The 20,060-nt window shown below is 32.9% G+C and overlaps 1 protein-coding gene across 2 annotated transcripts in view; it reads right to left on the bottom strand.

The window, feature by feature from the left end:
- The window catches only part of GULP1 (GULP PTB domain containing engulfment adaptor 1), a 263,361-nt gene that overhangs the window by 15,973 nt on the left and 227,328 nt on the right, over window positions 1–20,060 (bottom strand). The window contains exons 8-10 of one of the 2 annotated variants that reach the window (XM_057746405.1): window positions 10,273–10,389; window positions 9,996–10,076; window positions 9,500–9,592 (exon numbers count right to left, since the gene is read on the bottom strand). In XM_057746405.1, coding sequence (XP_057602388.1) covers window positions 9,500–9,592; window positions 9,996–10,076; window positions 10,273–10,389 — 291 coding nt within the window. The remainder of the gene's footprint in view (window positions 1–9,499; window positions 9,593–9,995; window positions 10,077–10,272; window positions 10,390–20,060) is intronic. The other variant, XM_057746407.1, reaches the window with a different exon arrangement.

The following is a 20,060-nucleotide window of genomic DNA, read 5'->3' on the forward strand; positions in this document are numbered from 1 at the left end:
CTGGGTCACATGGGTCTTTAAAATATTGATTCAGTTGCTTACAGGTTAATATTAGGAGATTGTACATTAAAATCCAGAGAGTTTGTTTAGAAGTTAGAAAATCCAGAAAGTGGGCCCGCAAACTTGCGTAAAAATAATTGACTGGTATTGATCAAATAGCTGTGCCTTTTAAATTGGTGTCTGTGAGGTTGGGGGGGCGGGGGGTGAAGGGGAAGCTGGGACGAAGTGAGAGAGTAGCAAAGACATATATATACTACCAACTGTAAAACAGATAGCCAGTGGGAAGTTGCTGTATAACAAAGGGAGATCAACTCGATGATGGGTGATGCCTTAGAGGGCCAGGATGGAGAGGGTGGGGTGGGGGGGGTTGAGGGATGGAGGGAATATGGGGATATATGTATAAATACAGCTGATTGACTTTGGTGTACCTTAAAAACTGGTGCAAGAGTGTAAAGCAATTATATTCCAAAAAAGAGCAAATAAATAAATAAATAAATAAATAAAGTGTCTGGTCTCCAACTCCTCACTCCACCACAGGCCCATTTCACACATTTATTTATGCCACAGCCTAGGCTCTGCTGACATCTGTGTTTGTGATTCCTAACTTAGAAACAATTTGAGTCAGGGAATTAGATGTTACATCTGATTCCTTATCAGAATGAAATCGAAGTCTAGCATATTTAAGTATACAGACGTATTTCAATAGCATCTGATTCTGCACCAAACTATTAGGCTTATTAAATAAGAACATGTATCTATAGCCCCTAGATGGCATACACTGGCATTTTTGGCACTGGGTAAATATTTTGAGTAGTGGCTCTAAATTTAAGGGTTCAGGAACTAGTCGTTTTTTTAATCTTCCATTTTTAAGTGGTTGAGGATATTTATTTTTTTAAGAAATCAAATACATAGTTCAGATGAAAATGGTTTGATATTTTTATGTTGGGCCTTCTGTCAGTATTTTGACAGATGGCTTAGAGACCAGAATTTTGGGAGTTTGCTACAGAAGTTTATAGCATTACTGTTTAATCCTTTTATGTTCATAATTCTAAGTGCTTTGGTCTTTCGGAAGGTGGACAGGATCTGAATTATTATACTAACGGTAATGAGGAATTCTATGCTCAACAATTACATGTTAACTATGCAGAAGTTATTAGGTTATTAAGACATATTAATAACAAGTTCCCATACTTGAGATTCATAGTTGTTGTAGTTCTATAGCTCTTTCTTTCAGTAAGTAGAGAGTGTGTTAGGCCATGATGAATATTTCAACTCTGAGCTTTGCCTAAATATGACAATGATGAAATGTCATTAGAGGGTTTGAATCCTATCAGTTAATGTTGAATACATTTAAACCATAACAAAAACCAACTGCATTAAAGATTAAACACTTCTGTGGTAATATTTATAGAAATATTAGAATGATACTAAAATTTTATTTTATGCTGCTAATTGTTTTGGCAATATAAATCTCCAAAGACTCTTTCAAAATGTAAAACAAACAATATGAAGACTAAAATATGATTTATCACAATTATTAAAATAGTAGAATTTAAAATTCCACTCAGAACTAAATTTAAAAATTCTTTGAATTCATATTTTAAATTTTAAATTTAGATGCATAAATGGAATTTTTCTAGTTAAAAAGCCAGTAGATTATTAAAAAACGCTAAAGATGGGGAAACACAAAGGTAATGTAAAATGTTCTAGCAAATCCTTCTATATTGTCATGCTGATTCATTCTTTTGAAGTTCACTATTATGGCACATTTTTAACATCACTTTTTATTTTTAAAAATTTATTTATTGGCTGCATTGGGTCTTTGTTGCTGCATGCAGACTTTCTCCAGTTGCAGCAAGCGGGGGTTACTCTTCGTTGCAGTGCTCGGGCTTCTCTTTGTGGTGGCTTTTCTTGTGGAGCATGGGCTCTAGGTGCATGGGTTTCAGTAGTTGTGGCACATGGGCTCAATAGTTGTGGCTTGTGGGCTCTAGAGCACAGGCTCAGTAGTTGTGGCGCATGGGTGTAGTTGCTTGGTGGCATGTGGGATCTTCCCAGTCAGGGATCAAACTTGTGTCCCCTGCATTGGCAGGCAGATTCTTAACCACTGCGCCACCAGGGAAGCCCTCAACATCCCTTTTTATTTTTTTATTTTTATTTTTTAAATTTATTTATTTATTTATTGGCTGTGTAGGATCTTTGTTGCTGCACGCAGGCTTTCTCTAATTGCGGTGAGCAGGGGCTACTCTTTCTTGCAGTGTGCGGGCTTCTCATTGCTGTGGCTTCTCTTGTTGTGGAGCACCAGCTCTAGGCGAATGGGCCTCAGTAATGACACATGGGCTCAACAGTTGTGGCTCACAGGCTCTAAAGCTAAGGCTCAGTAATTGTGGTGCATGGGCTTAGTAGCTCTGTGGCATGTGGGATCTTCCCGGACCCAGGATCAAACCAGAACAGCAGTTTTTTTTTTTTTTTTAATAAACATTTATTTATTTATTTATTGGCTGAATTGGGTCTTTGTTGTGGCACATGGGCTTTCTCTAGCTGGGGCCAGCAAGGACTACTCTTCATTGTGGTGTGTGGGCTTCTCATTGCTGTGGCTTCCCTTGTTGTGGAGAACCAGCTCTAGGTGCGTGGGCTTCAGTAGTTGCAGCACATGGGCTCAATAGTTGTGGCTCACGGGCTTAGTTGCTCCATTGCTCCGTGGCACGTGGGATCTTCCTGGGGCAGGGATTGAACCCGTGTCCCCTGCATTGGCAGGCGGATTTTTAACCACTGCGCCACCTAGGAAGTCCCCGAACATCACTTTTTAAATAAGCTTTAAAAGTAACAACTTCTAGAATTTAGAATTTATTGTATCATGTATGTTATTTTTTTCAGACTTCTAGATACACAATTTGGTTATATTGGTCTTTTAGTTGTAAGACCTATTATCTTATATGTTCTTGCAAGAATCTTGCAAGTTAAATGGATATCTATATCTACATGTCCCAAAGAGGAAACTAGAACAAGGAGAGATCAAATGACTTGATTACATACTCCTGGTCAGAACTGGAATAAAATACAGGTATATTTTTCTTCCTATTAGACAGGGTTTACTTCTTGAGAACCATCATTTGTGCAAGCAACAACTGTGAAAGTGAAGTTGTGAACTGGTCATCATTTTTTGGGGGGCAACAAATGTTCTTGAATCAACGTTCATGTTTAAAACTTATGCCTTTGTTTAAATGTTTAAAGATTCACATTTGGCTTGTGTAATTGAGAGTTTTCACAATCTGCTCTTGCCCATCTTGACTTCAATAGCAACTGAGACAACCCCAGAGGAAGATAAATAGGCAGTTTTATTTACCCACAATGAAATACACATTTTAGGTTATAATGTCCTATCAAGTCTAATCAGTGGCCACACAGTTGATTATGTAAAGGTAGAATTTTATCCAGTAACACTTGGTTTAATTGAAAGGCAGACATTTATTTTACTCAGCAGTAGAAAGTCCAGTGTTTCTTAGGACTACAATTTTATTCATTTAACTTCCTGGCAATGGTCTGATTTGGTTAAAACCTTCTATAGCCAGAAAAGTCAAATGTAAGCATCCAGACACAAGAATCAAGAAGAACAATTTGATTTAGCTTGCTATGCCCACATCTTATAATGGAACAGTCTTTTGGAGGCATTCATGAGACTAGGAGGGCAGAATAAACCCTTTTTTTCTGATATAAATACAGGCAGCACTGCCATGTGAATGTAATAAATGGAATCAGATTGTTCCTAGTTAATTAGTACCAAATGGTGGAAAACCCAACCTCTAATCTATTGCCAAACCACTAGAACACAGCAAAAAGCAAATAGCACAGTCAAGTAACGGAAATTTCTCAGTATATCTAAATAACTGTATAAAATAAAGACCTAATTTCTAAAACCAATGAAAAGATTTCTACAATTTCAGTATGATACAGAGGTATGTAATATGGGCACTATCAAAGGATGTTTCATTTGCCAGAAAAGGAACCCAAGATTGAATCATTCAAGTGGTATTTAGGAGACCTGTAAGGATTCTGTTTGTTAAGAACAAGTTTAAAAACAGCATGTCAATTTATACATGAAAAAAAATTATACATGAAAAAATGAAAAAGAGGAGTAGTCCATTCATTACAAGGAATTGGTTTTAAGTGAAAAAAGGGTTTGGGATACATACTATCAGTATACATTTTTGTAGTTAGGAATGTCTTTTAATTTTAATCCTGAGCAAAAAGAAAAAGAAAAAAAGAAAATAACAATCTCTTCTTTTGTTTTTCTTAGCTAGAACTAAACTACTCTATAATCTCACACTAAATTTTATACTGGGTGTATTAACTAAAACAATAAACAATAGTTCAAATGATGATAGAAAAAGAGCAAACTGATGAACTCAAGTAGTGTATCATGAGGCCAGACCTCTTCTTTGAATTCCAGATTTGTATATTCAACCTTTTAATAAATGTCCCCAGTTGGTCATCCAGTAGGCAGTAACACGAGCAAAAATGTAATACTGATTGTTTTATCATTTACCTCCCCCAAGTCACGACCATTTTGGAAAACGGCACCACCGCCCAGATGCTCAGGGTAAAACCCTAAAGGACAATCCTGACCCTCTTTTTATTCTACAGTCCACATCAGTAAATCCTGCAAGTTCTATTCCCAAAATACAACAAGCTATTATATACATCATCCCAACTCATAGAATTTTAGGCCAATTTACTCTTCTCCTTCTCCTAGACTACTGAGATAGTTTCCTAGACAGTTTTGGGGACCTCAGTTTGGTCTCTTTACAGCCCATGGTGCATACAGCAGCCAGATAATCCCCAAATCTCCTGTTAAAAACCTTTGAGTAACTTCTCACTACAAATAAAGAAAAAACAAACAAACAAAAAACCCATGGCCCACAGGGTCCTATAAAATCGAGCCTCTGACTCTCTTCAATTATCTCTTGGTCACTATGCTCCACGCACAAAAGTTCTTGTTACTGTTTTTGGCCCTTAATGTATTAACTAACTTTTTCTTCTATTCAGGTCTTAATTTAAATGCTATAGTCTCAAAATGGGCTTCCCAGATCACTGTCTCTAAAAAAAAGCTCCCAGTCTTTCTCTTCAATTCTGCCCTATTTTATTTTATTTTATTTTATTCATACTTGTTCATTTGGATCTTATATAAGATCCAAATTTCTAAATTTATTCATTTAGCTATGGGTTTATTACCCATCTCCCTCTTTTTCCCCACACTATGTAAGTTTCTTAAGAGCTGAAATTCATATAACGCCAAAACCCAAGGGCCTAGAATATCATATGGTCATATTAGATGTTTAAAAAATGTGTTACAAGCTGCCATAACAGATCACAACTATATCAAATATATGCAATTGGCAAATGTGAGAAAATAAAAATTAAAGTGATATGCATTGTAATACATAAAATACGTCACTAAGCTACTATTTCAGAATACCAGTGATGACTTGGACTAGGAAAAGTAAAAACAAAACTAAAATCTATAGAAATCATACTTGAAAGAACTTTTTAGTATTCTTACAGATTTTCTTTACAAGCTTGAACCTAAAATTAGTTTGCTTCTTCAAAATAAATTAATGACCAATTCACAATGACATATATAACACGTAAGTGGTTGGCAGGCTAGCACCTATGGAACAGCACCCTTTCCTTAGGGCGCCTCTGAGGAGACTAGAGAGATGGATCTTTGCTCTCACCTACACAGTGACTCCTTAGAGTACAAAGGTTCTCCATCTGGAAGAGTCTACTCAACAGGGCCTCACAGTTTTAATGGACGATTGGATTTATAACTCTGGAAATAAGATTCTGTAGATTTTGTTTCTCTCAGAGGACTGAAGGCTAGAATGCTCCAAAATTGCCAAAGTTTTCTGCAGTTTGTTTTAAGGATTAGGCAGCAATTAACATTAATTGAAGTAGCATGGAAGTAAATTATGAATCCCATTATGCACACTAAAATACAATATAGGTGGGTTTGTTACATAGGATTAATTTGGCTTTAGATTCTCCATGAGTTTTCAGTATGTACTGGTGAGAGGAAGCCCCAAGGCAGATGACTCTTCACAAATGACCAGCCCAAAACAGGCCTTAATTCTACTGAGAGCCAAGTTTTCCTAAGTCGCACAGAGCTAACTCTTTTGCCAACTCCAATTCAGAAGTGTTTCCCTATAAATAATTTAATACTGTGATTCATAAAAATAAATACTTAATACAGTAATTTTCTGAAATACCAGAATTTGCTAGTCAAACACAATATAGTCCACATCAAGCAACTGCCAGTCAAAGTAAAACAGAAGATTTATCTCTAATCTTAGCTTAAAATAGTGTCTTTGAGAAGAGGGAGCAAAGAGAACAAAAGTGGGAATAGAATCTGGGGGGTTTTGTGGCATTAAAAGTAATGTAGAAAATGAAAACAATGCAAATTACTGGTGTGGATGCTATTCTTATCAGTGTGTGATGAAGTAGCAAATAAAGTCAGTTATGGGAAGAATCAGAAAAATAAGACACATTTTTTGGTAAAATCTGATTAGATAACTAAAAGATCACAAGCCATTTACTCTCCATGTTCACATTTGATAAGAAAAAACATATGTAAAACATTTCTAACTTTACAGAAATTTGCTTTACTGCAAACCCATTGCAAGCTTTTAAACAAGAGGTACATGTATTGTAAATTTATATTTTAATTATTTGGAATTTTCATTATTTTTCAAGTTCACTTTCAATAGTTTGAATCATTAACAAACCTTCAGTAGAGTGGATATTTATGAGCATGGCAATATTTCGTACTTATTACATAATTATAGTTTTAAATTTTATGTATTTATTTTTAATATCAGAAAAAAGGGAGATCATTTTAACAAGAATGAAACATAGATGGACTTAGTGTTATTTATTTCTCAGGTACATAACTAAAATTGAAAATGAAAGGCAAAAATATCTGTGCATATTCTCTTCAAAAAAATTTTAAATCAAGTTAATAAATACCTATAAAGAATCTTCAAAACCATTTGAATTAATCAGGTATCTTTAGCAATTTAAAAATGTTGAGTTCACTTTCTTTTAAGAATCAAATTCTATTTTTTAATTTTAAAGATGTATCAGCAATTTCAAAAATCACATAATGAGACTTTAGGAGCTGAAAAGTTATGAGACAAGTAATTTTTTAAAAGTTAAAATAAAGAATGTAGACAAAGATATTACTGAGACAAAAGAATATAAGTAGATTGCAAAGTTATAATTTGAGCTAGTTGCATAATAATCAATAAGGCAATAAATTTTCTACACATGTACTAAATCAAAAGACTGGCTTAGAGAACATTGTTTCTCTTTTTTTAATTCAACGTTTTTGTTACAGTCTTTTAAGTGTTCTACTGAGACATATTTAGCACTGAGACGAACACGATGCCTATGATAATTACTAAATGACAACTTTAGGACAGTTAATCCATTCAATAACTGGCTATTTGAATAATTTTATTGTTTTTTATATAACTGACTCTACCAATGAGAACTGCTGAATGAATGGATATACTTACATACAGCGAATTCATTTACATGCCAACTTTCAAGCTCACAGGTTGTAACGGCTATCTCAGCCAGAGGGTCCAGGAAACTGAAGAGAGTGTCATTTCTTCATTCTTTCTGCCCTTTGCCATTTCTGGAGCTGACTTGGTAATCATGTGAGATCACCAACGCACATGCGTAACCCCACCCCTAACCTACCTTCTCAGTTGCCCCAGTGCTAGTCCAGGGCAGTGTCTACTTTTAGGAGGTAAAAGACAGATGTGCTGTTCAATCAACACGTCCCAAACCTCTCTGCTCTTCCCAAATCTACCATGCCCCTTAACATGATACCTCTAGCTCTCTTTCTAGAGTAAGAAGATACATAATGAACAAGCTTTGGGTTTGTATACAAATGGTGATGGATCTTATTTTTTTTCCTCTGTAAACATAAAAGACTTTGTAAAGTGACCTTTCATATTCAATGAATTCCAACAAAAAACTACCTTATTAAGACTGCTTGAAAAAGTAACTTCGCCTTCATTTATCTTTATACTCCTAATTTGTTTCACAGGATGGCTTATAAGACATTCAACAAGACCTTAAAAAGTTTTGCTCCATTTGGGGACTGAGGGTTGAAGGATTTGAGCTGATGCTCTTTTCCTTGTGGTGGGGAAGGCAAGAAAAAAATCATCATCTTGATGAGAAGCAAGTAATGATGGTAGTAAAGAGAAAAAGCAGGGAGCGATATTACAATAAAGCCAGAACTTGAAGAGGATGCTATGGCACCTCACTGTGCGTTACAGAGGTACACAGCAACACTGGAACCTCACTCCCAACCTCTCTCTTAGCCGTATCAACCCTACTGTCACAAACTATATGCCGAGCAATGGAAATACCAACTGTTTCAGTGTGGAAGATGGAAAAGTGTGAGTTTAGAAGAAAAAAAATTTTTGACCCATTTCCAGAGCACACCAAATTTAAAACCCAAAATGCAACTTCTTACAGAAGCATTCTTCATGGTAATGAATTGGTGAAATATTCTAGTAGTAGATGGCAATATATATATTTCTATACATACATATATATGCTAAAGAGTTTTCTTTGAGTTAACCTAGAGATTGAACCAAAATAGACTTGCAAATAAAAATTTGCAACAAAAATTCTTTTCAGAAGTTTGTAAATGCCATAACTGTGTTTTAGTTCATAGTATCATGCCAAAAGTTATATACTAAAATTTTGAAATGCAAAATAAAATATACATTTTAAAGGAGGTATCAGTATAGACAATTCTAAAAGAAAATAAAATTCCTAAGTACATTTTGCCAAGAAAAAGACATCAACTGTTTTAAATTCTATCTCCCTCCAAAAAATTCCCTTAGTCAAAACCACAAAATAATGGCATCACACATTAAGATGAGAAAATGATTTCAACTCTATGATAAACCAAAAGTAAATAATTTAACTATAAAAATATTGAGTGTTTTCTGCAGAGACTACCACTGATTTTAGTGTGTGAAATGTAACTGTGTCACTCCCAGTAGAAGCCCTTGCTATGTAATATAAGAAACCAATCTGATCGTGTTAACAGTCCAGCTTCTATAATGAAGTTCAGTACTCCAAGGGTAGACTGGCTTAGGTCATTAAATTTAACCTTAGTAAACAGTAATCAATTGGAATGAAAGAAGATTATGCCACAATGAGGAAAAGACCAAATTGAGGGCTGAATTATTCTAGAAAAGAGAAAAGAGCAACATGGAATAACAACTCTGATCTGAGCTACCTAGGTAATTTTAACTTTTTAATTAATCTTATTTAGCACCTTTTATCTCTATCTACGTTTAGTTAAAATGACTGATCCCAGAGTATTATTTGGAATATTGAAGAGCTGATGATCCAGGCATGTTTTATCATCATGAAATCTTGTTTCTAAGGAAAAGATGCACGTATTCTATATACTTACTGGTGATGTTGATACTTGGGTTACTCTTAACTGGTTTTCCAAATCTTGTACTTTGTTTTTAAGTTCCATATTTTCTTTTTCTAAGTCTTGAATCTAAAAAGCAAATGATTATTGAATAACTTCAGACATTTATTCTTGGAAAATATTGGCTGTTAAATTGGCTGCATTAATGAATAGGATTTCATATTATTTAAAATTTTAATGTATTTTTTTGTGCACAGGGGAGAAATTTATTTGATAAAGCTTGGGATATATCAGAATTCTAGGTCACTGGAAAGACATATTATTAAATTCAAAATATATTTTTATATGTGTGCAAATTTCACGTTCCTAATACCTCATCTCTGTGTTTTCTTGTAGCGCTGTGCAATCTGTACCCATAATCTTGGAGTATAACCGCAAGACAGTGAAACTTGCTTATGATGATTTTGAAGAGAGTGGAGAAAGGGTGTAATTTAATTATAAAGGAATCTGATCTGCATGGGAAACCACTTACCCAGCATCTGCTGCTTCTGCTGCTCTGATCCCCATGAGAAGCATCAGGAAGTGAAGCAAAGTCACATGAGAACACTAAGTTCTTGTGGGAATTCAATATAAAATGGTTAAAAACTGTGCAGGGGATCAGGAATGAAAAATTATAGGAACACAGTGAAAGCAGTTCCAATCAGTGTGGGGGAAATTTAATGGCAGGCCTTCTAAATTTGTTTGATGATATGCAAGTTTCCCTGTACTTACATCACATAAATGTGAAACAACAAGCTTAGTTTACTCACTCTTTTCTGTAACCCTGCAATCTGTTTTCTTGTTTCAACATCTTTTCCTCCAGATTCTAGAAATTTCCTGTATGCCAGGTCAAATGCTTGGCCAATTGTTAACGTTATCTCTTCAGCCTTTGTAAAAACCAAACAGAGATTTTCATTTTAATAATAATATGTTAGACTATTCTTCGAATCAAGAAAAACAGTAACATGAGGTATTTCAAAAGGGCAATGTCTAGGAGTAGAGGTGTAGAAAATAAGCAAAGTAACCTATGTAACATAACAATTCAAGCCTACCCATGCACAACATAAAAAAGAAATATTCTGGCAATTAAATGGATAGCTTTTGAAGTTGGAAGCAAGAGTCCTATCCAACTTCTCATCTCTTTTATCATAGCATTTTTCTCACTAGTTTGTTTTCTTCCCTTCCTTAAATATTTAGTGCCTATTATATGAAAGCATAGTGCCAACTGCAGTTTTTTTTTCTTGTTGCTTTGCTACTTATTTCCTTTTCTTAGCGAGGAGGGTTTATTAAACCTGGCAGGTAACCTGAATGAGGCTGGCTGGGTGGTGTCAGTGGAAAACCTGAGGTATGCCCTCTCTAAAGGGAGCAACTGCTACTCAGTTCCAGTTAATTGTTGGCTTGTGGAAACGAGCAATTCCAACCCAGAGTTGTTAATTTTAAATATGTGAAATGAGGTCAGAAATCTGAATTTTCATATGGAAAGATCCCAATTTTAAGTGATAGCAAACATTATTTTTGTAAAACACACTGCCCACTGAACAAAATATATCTGTCATCTGAATTTGGCCTCATAAACAATTAGCAATCTCTGGTCTATTTACTAGAAACTGCCACAAATATCCAGAGTCCACCAACTCATTCCTTCTCCATTGATATCTCAACTGGTATCACAGCATCTTACTGGGAACAGTGTAAACACTAAATAAAGATTTATTTACTTTATTAACATTATAAAGAAGTTTGATAAAGGCATTAATTGATTTAATGCATCACAAATATTTCATATTTAATTAAGACCTCCAGATGACATAACAACTGGTAGTAATATTAAATCTTGAAAATGCCCTGCTTTCACTAATCTACTACGAAGTCTAAAATTTTATGATTCCTATGTGCAACCTAAATTGAAAATATACTTTATTAGTAAAGCTTAGATTACTTAAGACATTGTTATTTTTGTAGTTCACTATTTGTTAAAAAAGGCTTTTAGCCATAAAAATATTTATAGTGTTTAACCCAGTAAACCAAAAAATGCAAAATATATGCCTAAAATCATATATGAGGACTTTCTGTCTTACAAGAAAGATGGAAAAGAAAATAAGCTACATTAAGGAATACTAAATAATACTAAAAAATTAAAATGAGTTCAATGTGTCTTCTTAATATGACAGTGTGTTTTCCTCAAATACTCGAGGTGTACAATACAGAGAATTGTTTCAGTGATAACATGGTTGATTCATTACTAATAACATTTGACTTCATTATTGTTTATTTATAATAATAACTTAAAAAATCTATAGTCTCTTTTTATGGTAAGGCGTGTCTTTTTAATTCAGATAGCATTTAGCTCCCTGATAAATATTCTCCATATATTACCTCACTTGGTTCTCATGACTCTATGAAATGGGATTATTATCCCCACAATACTTATGCAACTGCAATTCTGTGAGGTTGTATAACTTGCCTAAAATCTGATAATTACAGGAGAACTTGGATTTGAATTCAGAATATCTGACTCTACAAGCCTCACACTTTTGGGGGGTAGGGGATAAAATTTATATACAGTGATATGCACAGACCATAATTGTACAATCAGGTGTTTTGTTACATGTATGTACCTATATAACCACCGTATCATTAAAGATACAGAATATTTCTATCCTTGAACGTTCTCCTATGCCTACCACTAGTCAAGTCACATTTCCTATGGGTAACCATTGCTCAAAGTTCTCAACATGGAAAAGCTTTGCCTGTCCTTGTATCTATAAAAATGGGCCATACTGTATACATTCTTTTGTATCTGTCTTCTTTTTTAGTTTCTCAGATGTTATATGTATCATTCATTTTATTGCTGATTATTTTCCATCCAGTGAATATACCACAAATGATTTTTCCATTTGTTTATTGAGGGACATTTGTATTGTTTTCAGTCCTGAGCTATAAATAAAGCTGTTACAAACATTCTTATAAAATCTTTTTGTGGACATATGTTTTTATACCTCTGGGTAAATACCTAGAAAGGAATTGCTAAACCATAGGATGGGTCTATGTTTAACATTATAAGAAACTGCCAAACTGCTTTCCAAAGTAGTTGTACCATCTTACATTCCCACTAGTAGCAGTAAGAGAGTTCTAGCTGCTCCACATTCTCACAAACATCAGATACTGACATCTTTTTAATTTAGTCATTTTACTGGATGAGTAATGCTATCACAATGTGCTTTTAATCTGAATTTCCCTGTTGAATAATTACATTAGCCCAGTTTCATGTAATCAATGGCCTTTGTTATACACTCATTATGAACTCCCTGTAGAAGACAGCCTCCTGCTCATTTTTATTAGTTTTTTGTCTTTTTATTATTGATATTTAGTTCTTTATATATTCTGGATACGAATTCTTTTTCACATATATGTATGCGACTTGCCATTTCACTTTATAACACTATTTATAGATTAATAGAAAATGTTTATTTTTGATTAAGTCCTATGTGTCATTTTTTTTTCCCTGTTATGTTTAGTGCTTTGGGGGTCATTTCTAAGAAATCATTGTCTACTCAAAGTTCATAGAGAGATTCTCCTACGTTTAATGAAAGTTTTGTAGCAGGCTATAAAAGCTTCTATTTTACATCTATTATCCATCTCAAGTTATTTTTATGTAGCATAAGTAGGAACTAATATTTAAGTATTATTTTTTCATATATTTAGCTAGTCATTCCAAGACCAGTTGTCAAAGACTTCCTTTCTCCATTGAATTGTCTTGTCACATTTGTGGAGAAATCAATTGACTATGTATGTGTGGATATTTCTGGTCTCTACAATATAGTTCATTTATTGTTTATCTGTCATTACATCAATATCACCTGATCTTGATAACAGTTTCTTTGAAGTACACTGAGAAATCAGGTAGAATGTGTCTTCCAACTTTGGTCTTTTCTTTCAAGATTAATTTTTCTATTCTATACTTTTTTATATTACCATATTAAAAACAACTTTTCTATTTCTACCAAAAATCCCATCGTGATTTTGACAAGAATCGTATTGAATAGACAGATCAATTTGGTGGAATTGACCACTTAACTAAATTGAGCTTTCCAACCTATTAATATGGTATTTCTCTCATTATTTTATGTATTCTTCAGTTTCTGCAATATTTTGTTGATTTCAGCATATCTTAAGAAAATCTTAATTATTTCATGCTTGTTGATGCTATGGTAAATAGACTTTTTTTTTTCTAGTGACAGAAACAATTAATTTTTGTATTTTAACCTTGTATCTTGTGACTAAATTTGTTTCATAATCATAGTAATTTGTAGATTTCACAGAACTTTCTTTGTAAAAATTCATATTGCATTTGTGAAAGATAGTTTTACTTCTCCCCCCCCCCCCAATCTTTATGCCTTTTGTTTCTTTCCCTAACTATTCACAAGCTAAGACATCTAATACCAGAGGTGGTGAGAATAAGCACCTTTGCCCTGTTCCCAATCTTAAGGGAAAGCATTCAATAATTCATCACTAGTTTTGATGTCACCTACAGGATTTTTAACATCCTTATTGGAATAAGAAACATCCCTTCAGCTCCTAGGACGTTATGAATTTTATCATCAATTGAATTAAATTTTGTGCTTTTTCTGCATCTATGGGATGATTTTTTTTTGATAGAACTTAACTTCTATTAAAACTATCTGAGTCTGATATGTTACTTGTCAAAAAGGTTTTTAAAAATATTTAATTATATGTATATTCAGATTTACTTAGTTTCAGTAAATCGAGTTTTTCAAATATTCACCAATTTCATCTTACTTACCAAATTTACTGGTGTAATAGTTATATGATATTTCTCCATATATCCTTTTAAAGACTGTAGGATCTGTACTTGTATACACTCTTTTGTTTCTGGTATTGGTAATGTGTGCTCTCTCTTATTTTTGTCCTTGATCTGTCTTTTTAGAGGATCCTTATTGAAGGACCAACTGTTGGCTTTATTAATTTTCTTTACTGTATTTTCAACATCATCAATTCTATTCTTTATTATTATTACTTTTACCTTTTACTTTGTTTTAAACTTGTTCTTACCCTAATTCCTCAAGATCAAGAGCATGATGATTACTTTCAATCTTTTTATCTTTTCTCAAAGAAGCATTTAAAGCTATAAATATCCCTCTAAGCACTACTTTAACTGTCTTTTACAAATTTTGGTATTTTGTATTTTGTTGCTATTTGGATAAAAATAATCTAATTTCCCTTGTGATCTTTCTTTGAGCTATTGTCATGTAAAGTGTGTTTTGATTTAAAACATTTTGACAATTTGTAGTCAGAGAAATGTTCTCTGTAATATTTTCAATTTTGAAATTTATTGAGTCTTAGGATATGACAGATTTTTCTAAACATTCCATTTGCACTCCAAAAGGTGGTACACTCTGTAGTTGTTTGGGACAGTGTTCTAACATGTCAAATAGGTCAAAGTAGTGGATACTATTTTTTTTCATTTTTTATAACTTTATTGATTTTTTTCCCATTTACTCTGTCAATTGCTGAGAATGGCATTAAAATCTATGACCATGGATGTCAATTTGTCTTTTTCTTCCTGTAATTGTTGGCTTTTCTCCTTCATTTCTTATAAACCAATGTTATTAAATGAAACACAATGGTCCTTTAATCACTGTGGGTTCTCTCTTAATGTCTGGTAATATTCCTTGCCTTGAAGTCACCTTTTTGATGTGAGTATAGCTATACCAACTTTCTCACACTTATTGTTTACATGGCATATATTTATTTGATCTTTTGTTTTTTACCTATATTCATCTTTATATTTAAAGTGTGTGTCTTCTAGAGACCAAAGAGTTGGATATTTTAAAAATCCTGCCTAATAATCTCAGCCTTTGATTGGTGTATTTTTAAAATTTATGTTTTTCTTTATTTTCTATTTGATCCATCTGCTTCTATGTTGCTATTCTTTTCCTGCTTTAAGTTTCACTAAAAAAGAAATAGTTTTCCATCTTATTTTCTCTATAGGCTTTTAGCTATATACATTTGAATTACTTTTTAGTGGACTGCCCTAGTGATTATAACATGCATCCTTAAGTTAGCAGAGTCCACTTAGAGTTAATATGGTATCATTTCACATAAATAACAACCTTGAAATAGTGTAAGTCCATTAAGTCCAGTGGTATACATCCTTTGTGCTATTACTGTCATTTGTTAATGTCATGATATAACTTCATGACCTAATGCTACAATTTTTGCTTTAAACAGATCTGCTTTCAGGAATGGACAGACATTTAGTCACAGTTTTTCCAATTTTTTTTTTCTCTTTATCCTTTTTGCACATTTGAATTTCCTTTTTATGTGATTTCCCTTCGGGTTAAAGAACTTCCTTTAGCATATCTTGAAGCACAGTTCTGCTAGTGAAAAATCACTCCAGTTTCATTTATCTCCAAATATTTTGACTTAAATTCTGAGTCCTTAATGGGTGTAAAATTCTGTTATGACATCTCCTTATTTTATGTATGGTAAAGGTATTGTTATATTCTCCTCTGGCCTCTACTGATACTAGTGAAAAGTCAGCTGCCATTCATATTACTTTTTTATCTATATGTAAAGATATGTCTTTTTTAAAAAATAAATGTATTTATTTATTTATTGGCTGCTTTGGGTCTTCATTGCTGCATGCAGGCTTTCTCCAGTTGTGATGAGCAGGGGCTAGTCTTCGTTGTGGTGTGTGGGGTTCTCACTGAGGTGGCTTCTCTTGTTGCAGAGCATGGGCTCTAGGCGCACGGGCTTCAATAGTTGTGGCACATGGGCTCAGTAGTAGTGGCTCACGGGCTTAATTGCTCTGCGGCATGTGGGATCTTCCCAGACCAGGGATTGAATCCATGTCCCCTGCATTGGCAGGCGGATTCTTAACCACTGCGCCACCAGAGAAGTCCAAAGATACATCTTTTAAAAACATTTTCTGGATACTTTCAAGATCCATTTATTTAGTCAATCATTCTCTTGCTCTTTCTTTCTCTTTCTCTCTTATAGATAGTCTGTGATATAACAACTGACAGTTTTCTTTATTATTTATTCAGCTTGAAGCTTGTCAAGTTTCTCAGATCTGTAAGTTGACAATTTTCACTACATTTGGGAATTCTTCAGACAGTACTTTTTTCTTTCTTACTTTCTCTCTCCTGTCTTCTTGTGATTTTTGTTTCACATATGTTAGAACTCTATCTTGTCCCACAGGTGATTATGGCTTTGTTATGCAATATTATTATTATTACTTATTTTCTCTGTTCGTTTGTCTGGATAATTTCTCTCACCTATCTTCCAGATTATGACCATTTTTTTCTGTCATCCCAAATCTGATGTTAAGGCTATCTATTTTGTTTTTCTTTTCAGTTATTATACCTAACCATTTAATTATTTTTTATATTTGCGATTTCTATGCTGAAATTTTCATCTGTTTACTTATTACTACCTTCTTTTTCCTTTAATTCCCTGAATATATGTATAACCCACATTAAAATCTTTGACCATTACAGATAAATTTAAAGCTTCCTTTACTCTTCAAACTTAATCTTGGCCCCCTCTAGTCTTCATGTAGGTAACAACTATAATTTGTTTATCATTCCAGAGGTTATGGGTTTTGCATATATTTATATATATGTATATATTTGCATATGCTCTAAAGGTATAATAATACTAAAGTTTGATTATGGGAGCAACCTATAAGTCTAAAATTCTTCAGTATATATTAAATTCAGTTATATGTTACATTCATTTTACCAATAATAATATTAAATATTAATGATATTAACTTTACAAGAAACACAATGTTCTATATTAGAAAATAATTATTTATTGCCATAAATATGATATAAACTATTAAAATTCATCTAAAATCGTACCCACAAATCTATGACAGAAATGACATATTCTAATGGTTTTTCACTGGCTTTTCAGAACAAAAGCATTTTGGTTATATATGAGTCAGATAGCAAAAACAAAAAAAAGCTTCCTTCTATTCCTATTTTTCTGAGATTTTTAACCATGAATGGGTGTTGATTATTTTCAAATATTTTTTAAAGCATTAACTGTTAGGATCGTATACTTTTCTTCTTTAGCCTATTAATATGGTTGATTATATTGTTAGATTTTTTTATGGCGAATAAGACTTAAAACCCAGCAACAAACTTGGTCTTGGTGTTATAATTCTTTTGCTGAATTATATTTAATATTTTGTTAGAAAGTTTTGCATCTGTATTCCTGAGGGATATTGGTCTGTAGTTTCCTTTTTTTGCACTATCTTTACCTAGTTTTGGGGTCTGAAAAATAATAGTTTCATAAAATGAATTTGGGTAATTCTCTTACCTCTTCTATTTTCTGGAATAGCTTGTGTAGAACAATGTCAACACCTCTTTAAGCATTTTGTGGATTCTTCCTGTGAAACTACCTAGGACTGGAGATTTCTCTTTTAATAAGTTTGAAATTATAAATTCAATTTCCTTTATAGTTATAGGGCTATTCAAATATTGGGTGATATGTGGTAGTTGATTATAGCATCCTCATTATTTTTTTTCTCTTACTATTTTTTGATAGCTGAAGAGTCTTCAGTGAAATCCTTGTTTCATGCCTGATACTGGTAACTTGTGTCTTTTTTTTTTTCTTTGCCAATATTAACTGAAATTTTGTTACTTTTATGATTTTTTTAAAGAAACAGCTCTGTTTCATTAATTTTCTCTATTTTTTTTTCAATTTCATTAATTTTCTTCTCTTATCTTTCTTGTTTTTGTCCTTCTGCTTACTTTGATAATTCGTTTTCTAAGTACTTGAGCTGGGAGTTTAGAATATTGATTTGAAACATTCTGCTTTCAAATATATAAACTTAGTTGTTAGAAATTTCTTTCTTAGAACTGTTTTAGCTATATCACATAAATGCTGATATTTTCTATTTCATTTCTATATAGTTCACACATTAAATTTTTTTTTCTTTGAAGATTCCTCTTTGACATATGGAATGTTTATAAATGTGATGTCCTTTTTGACATATGGAAAAACAAAACTTTCAAGTTTTTGAAGACTTCCCTGTTATCTTTCTGTTATTGATTTTTAGGTTGACTTCTTCGTTGTCAGAGAATATATGCTTTATAATTTCAACTGTTTTAAACTTTTGAGACTTGTTTTATAGTCCAGGATATGGTCTATTTTGGTACATGTACCTTTGGCACTGGAAAATAATGTGCATTCTGCTGTTGTTGAATGAAGTTCTCTTTAGTTGTTAATTAGATTCCATTGGTTGATGATGTTGTTGGGTTCTATATTCTTGATGATTTCCTGTCTAGTTGTTCTATTAATTTTAAGAAAAGTGGTGGTGAAATCTCCAACTATAATTGTGTATTTGTCTATTTACCCTATATTTCCTTTCAGTTCTATCAGTTTTTATTTCATGTATTTTGCAGCTCTATGATTTGGTCATGCAAATTTAGGATTGCTATTCTTCTTGGGAGTAGGACCCTTTTATCATTAAATAATGCCATTCTTTGTCTCTGATAATTTTCTTTACTTTGAAGTGCACTTTATCTGATATTAATACAGTTACTTGTTCTGTCTTAGAATAATTTTTGCATGATATATCTTTTTTCATTATTTTATTTTCAACCCTCCTATATCACCTGTATCATTATACCTGCAGCAAATTTCTTGAGGACAACATATATTTGGGTTAGGTTTATTTTTTTAATATATTCTATCAATCTCTTTTAATTAGTATACTTAGACGACTTACATTTAATGTAACTTTTGATATATTAGAGGTTAAGATTCCATTTAATTTTTTCTTTTCTGTTATTTCTCTTTTTTTCTTTATTTTCACTGAATTCTTAAGGGTTTTTAAAACATTTTATAATAAAATTTTGATTTATCCATAGTATTTTAAAACGTATCCCATTTTATAGCTTTTTTAGTGGTTGCACTAGGATTCACGTTATATTTATACAACTTATCACAGTCTACTAGTGCTGTCGTTTTTCCAGTTCAAGAGAGGTAGAGAAAACTTAACCTCTCTTTACATCCCTTCAACTTTCCCTGTTTATAATTGCCTTACATATTTTCTATCTATTCATTTAGAATCAGATCAGAAGGTATGATATGATTTGCTTCTACTGTCAATTATAATTTAGAAAACTAAAGATTTACCCATATGCTTGCTTATCCTGCTCTTTTTTCCTTCCTCATGTTCCAAGGTGCCTTCTTTTATTGTTTCCTTTATGTTTAGAGAACTTCCTTTAGCCATTCACTTAGGGTATATCCGGGAGTGACAAATAATCTTAGTTTTCCTTCATCTGATAATTTTTTACTTTCTCTAATTTCTGAAGTGTATTTTTTTTTCTGGATATAAAATTCTGGTTTGACAGTTCTCCCTTTTTTTTTTTAAAGCACTCAAAATATACTGTACTACTTCCTTCTTGCCTTCATGGTTTCTAATAAGGAATACACTGGCATTTGAACTGATTCTTCTGTTATAGGTAAGGACTAGTTTATCTCTTGCTGCTATAAAGCTTTTTCTGCTCTTTAGTTT

The sequence above is a fragment of the Hippopotamus amphibius genome, chromosome 8, assembly GCF_030028045.1.
Source record: "Hippopotamus amphibius kiboko isolate mHipAmp2 chromosome 8, mHipAmp2.hap2, whole genome shotgun sequence".
NCBI lineage: Eukaryota > Metazoa > Chordata > Mammalia > Artiodactyla > Hippopotamidae > Hippopotamus > Hippopotamus amphibius.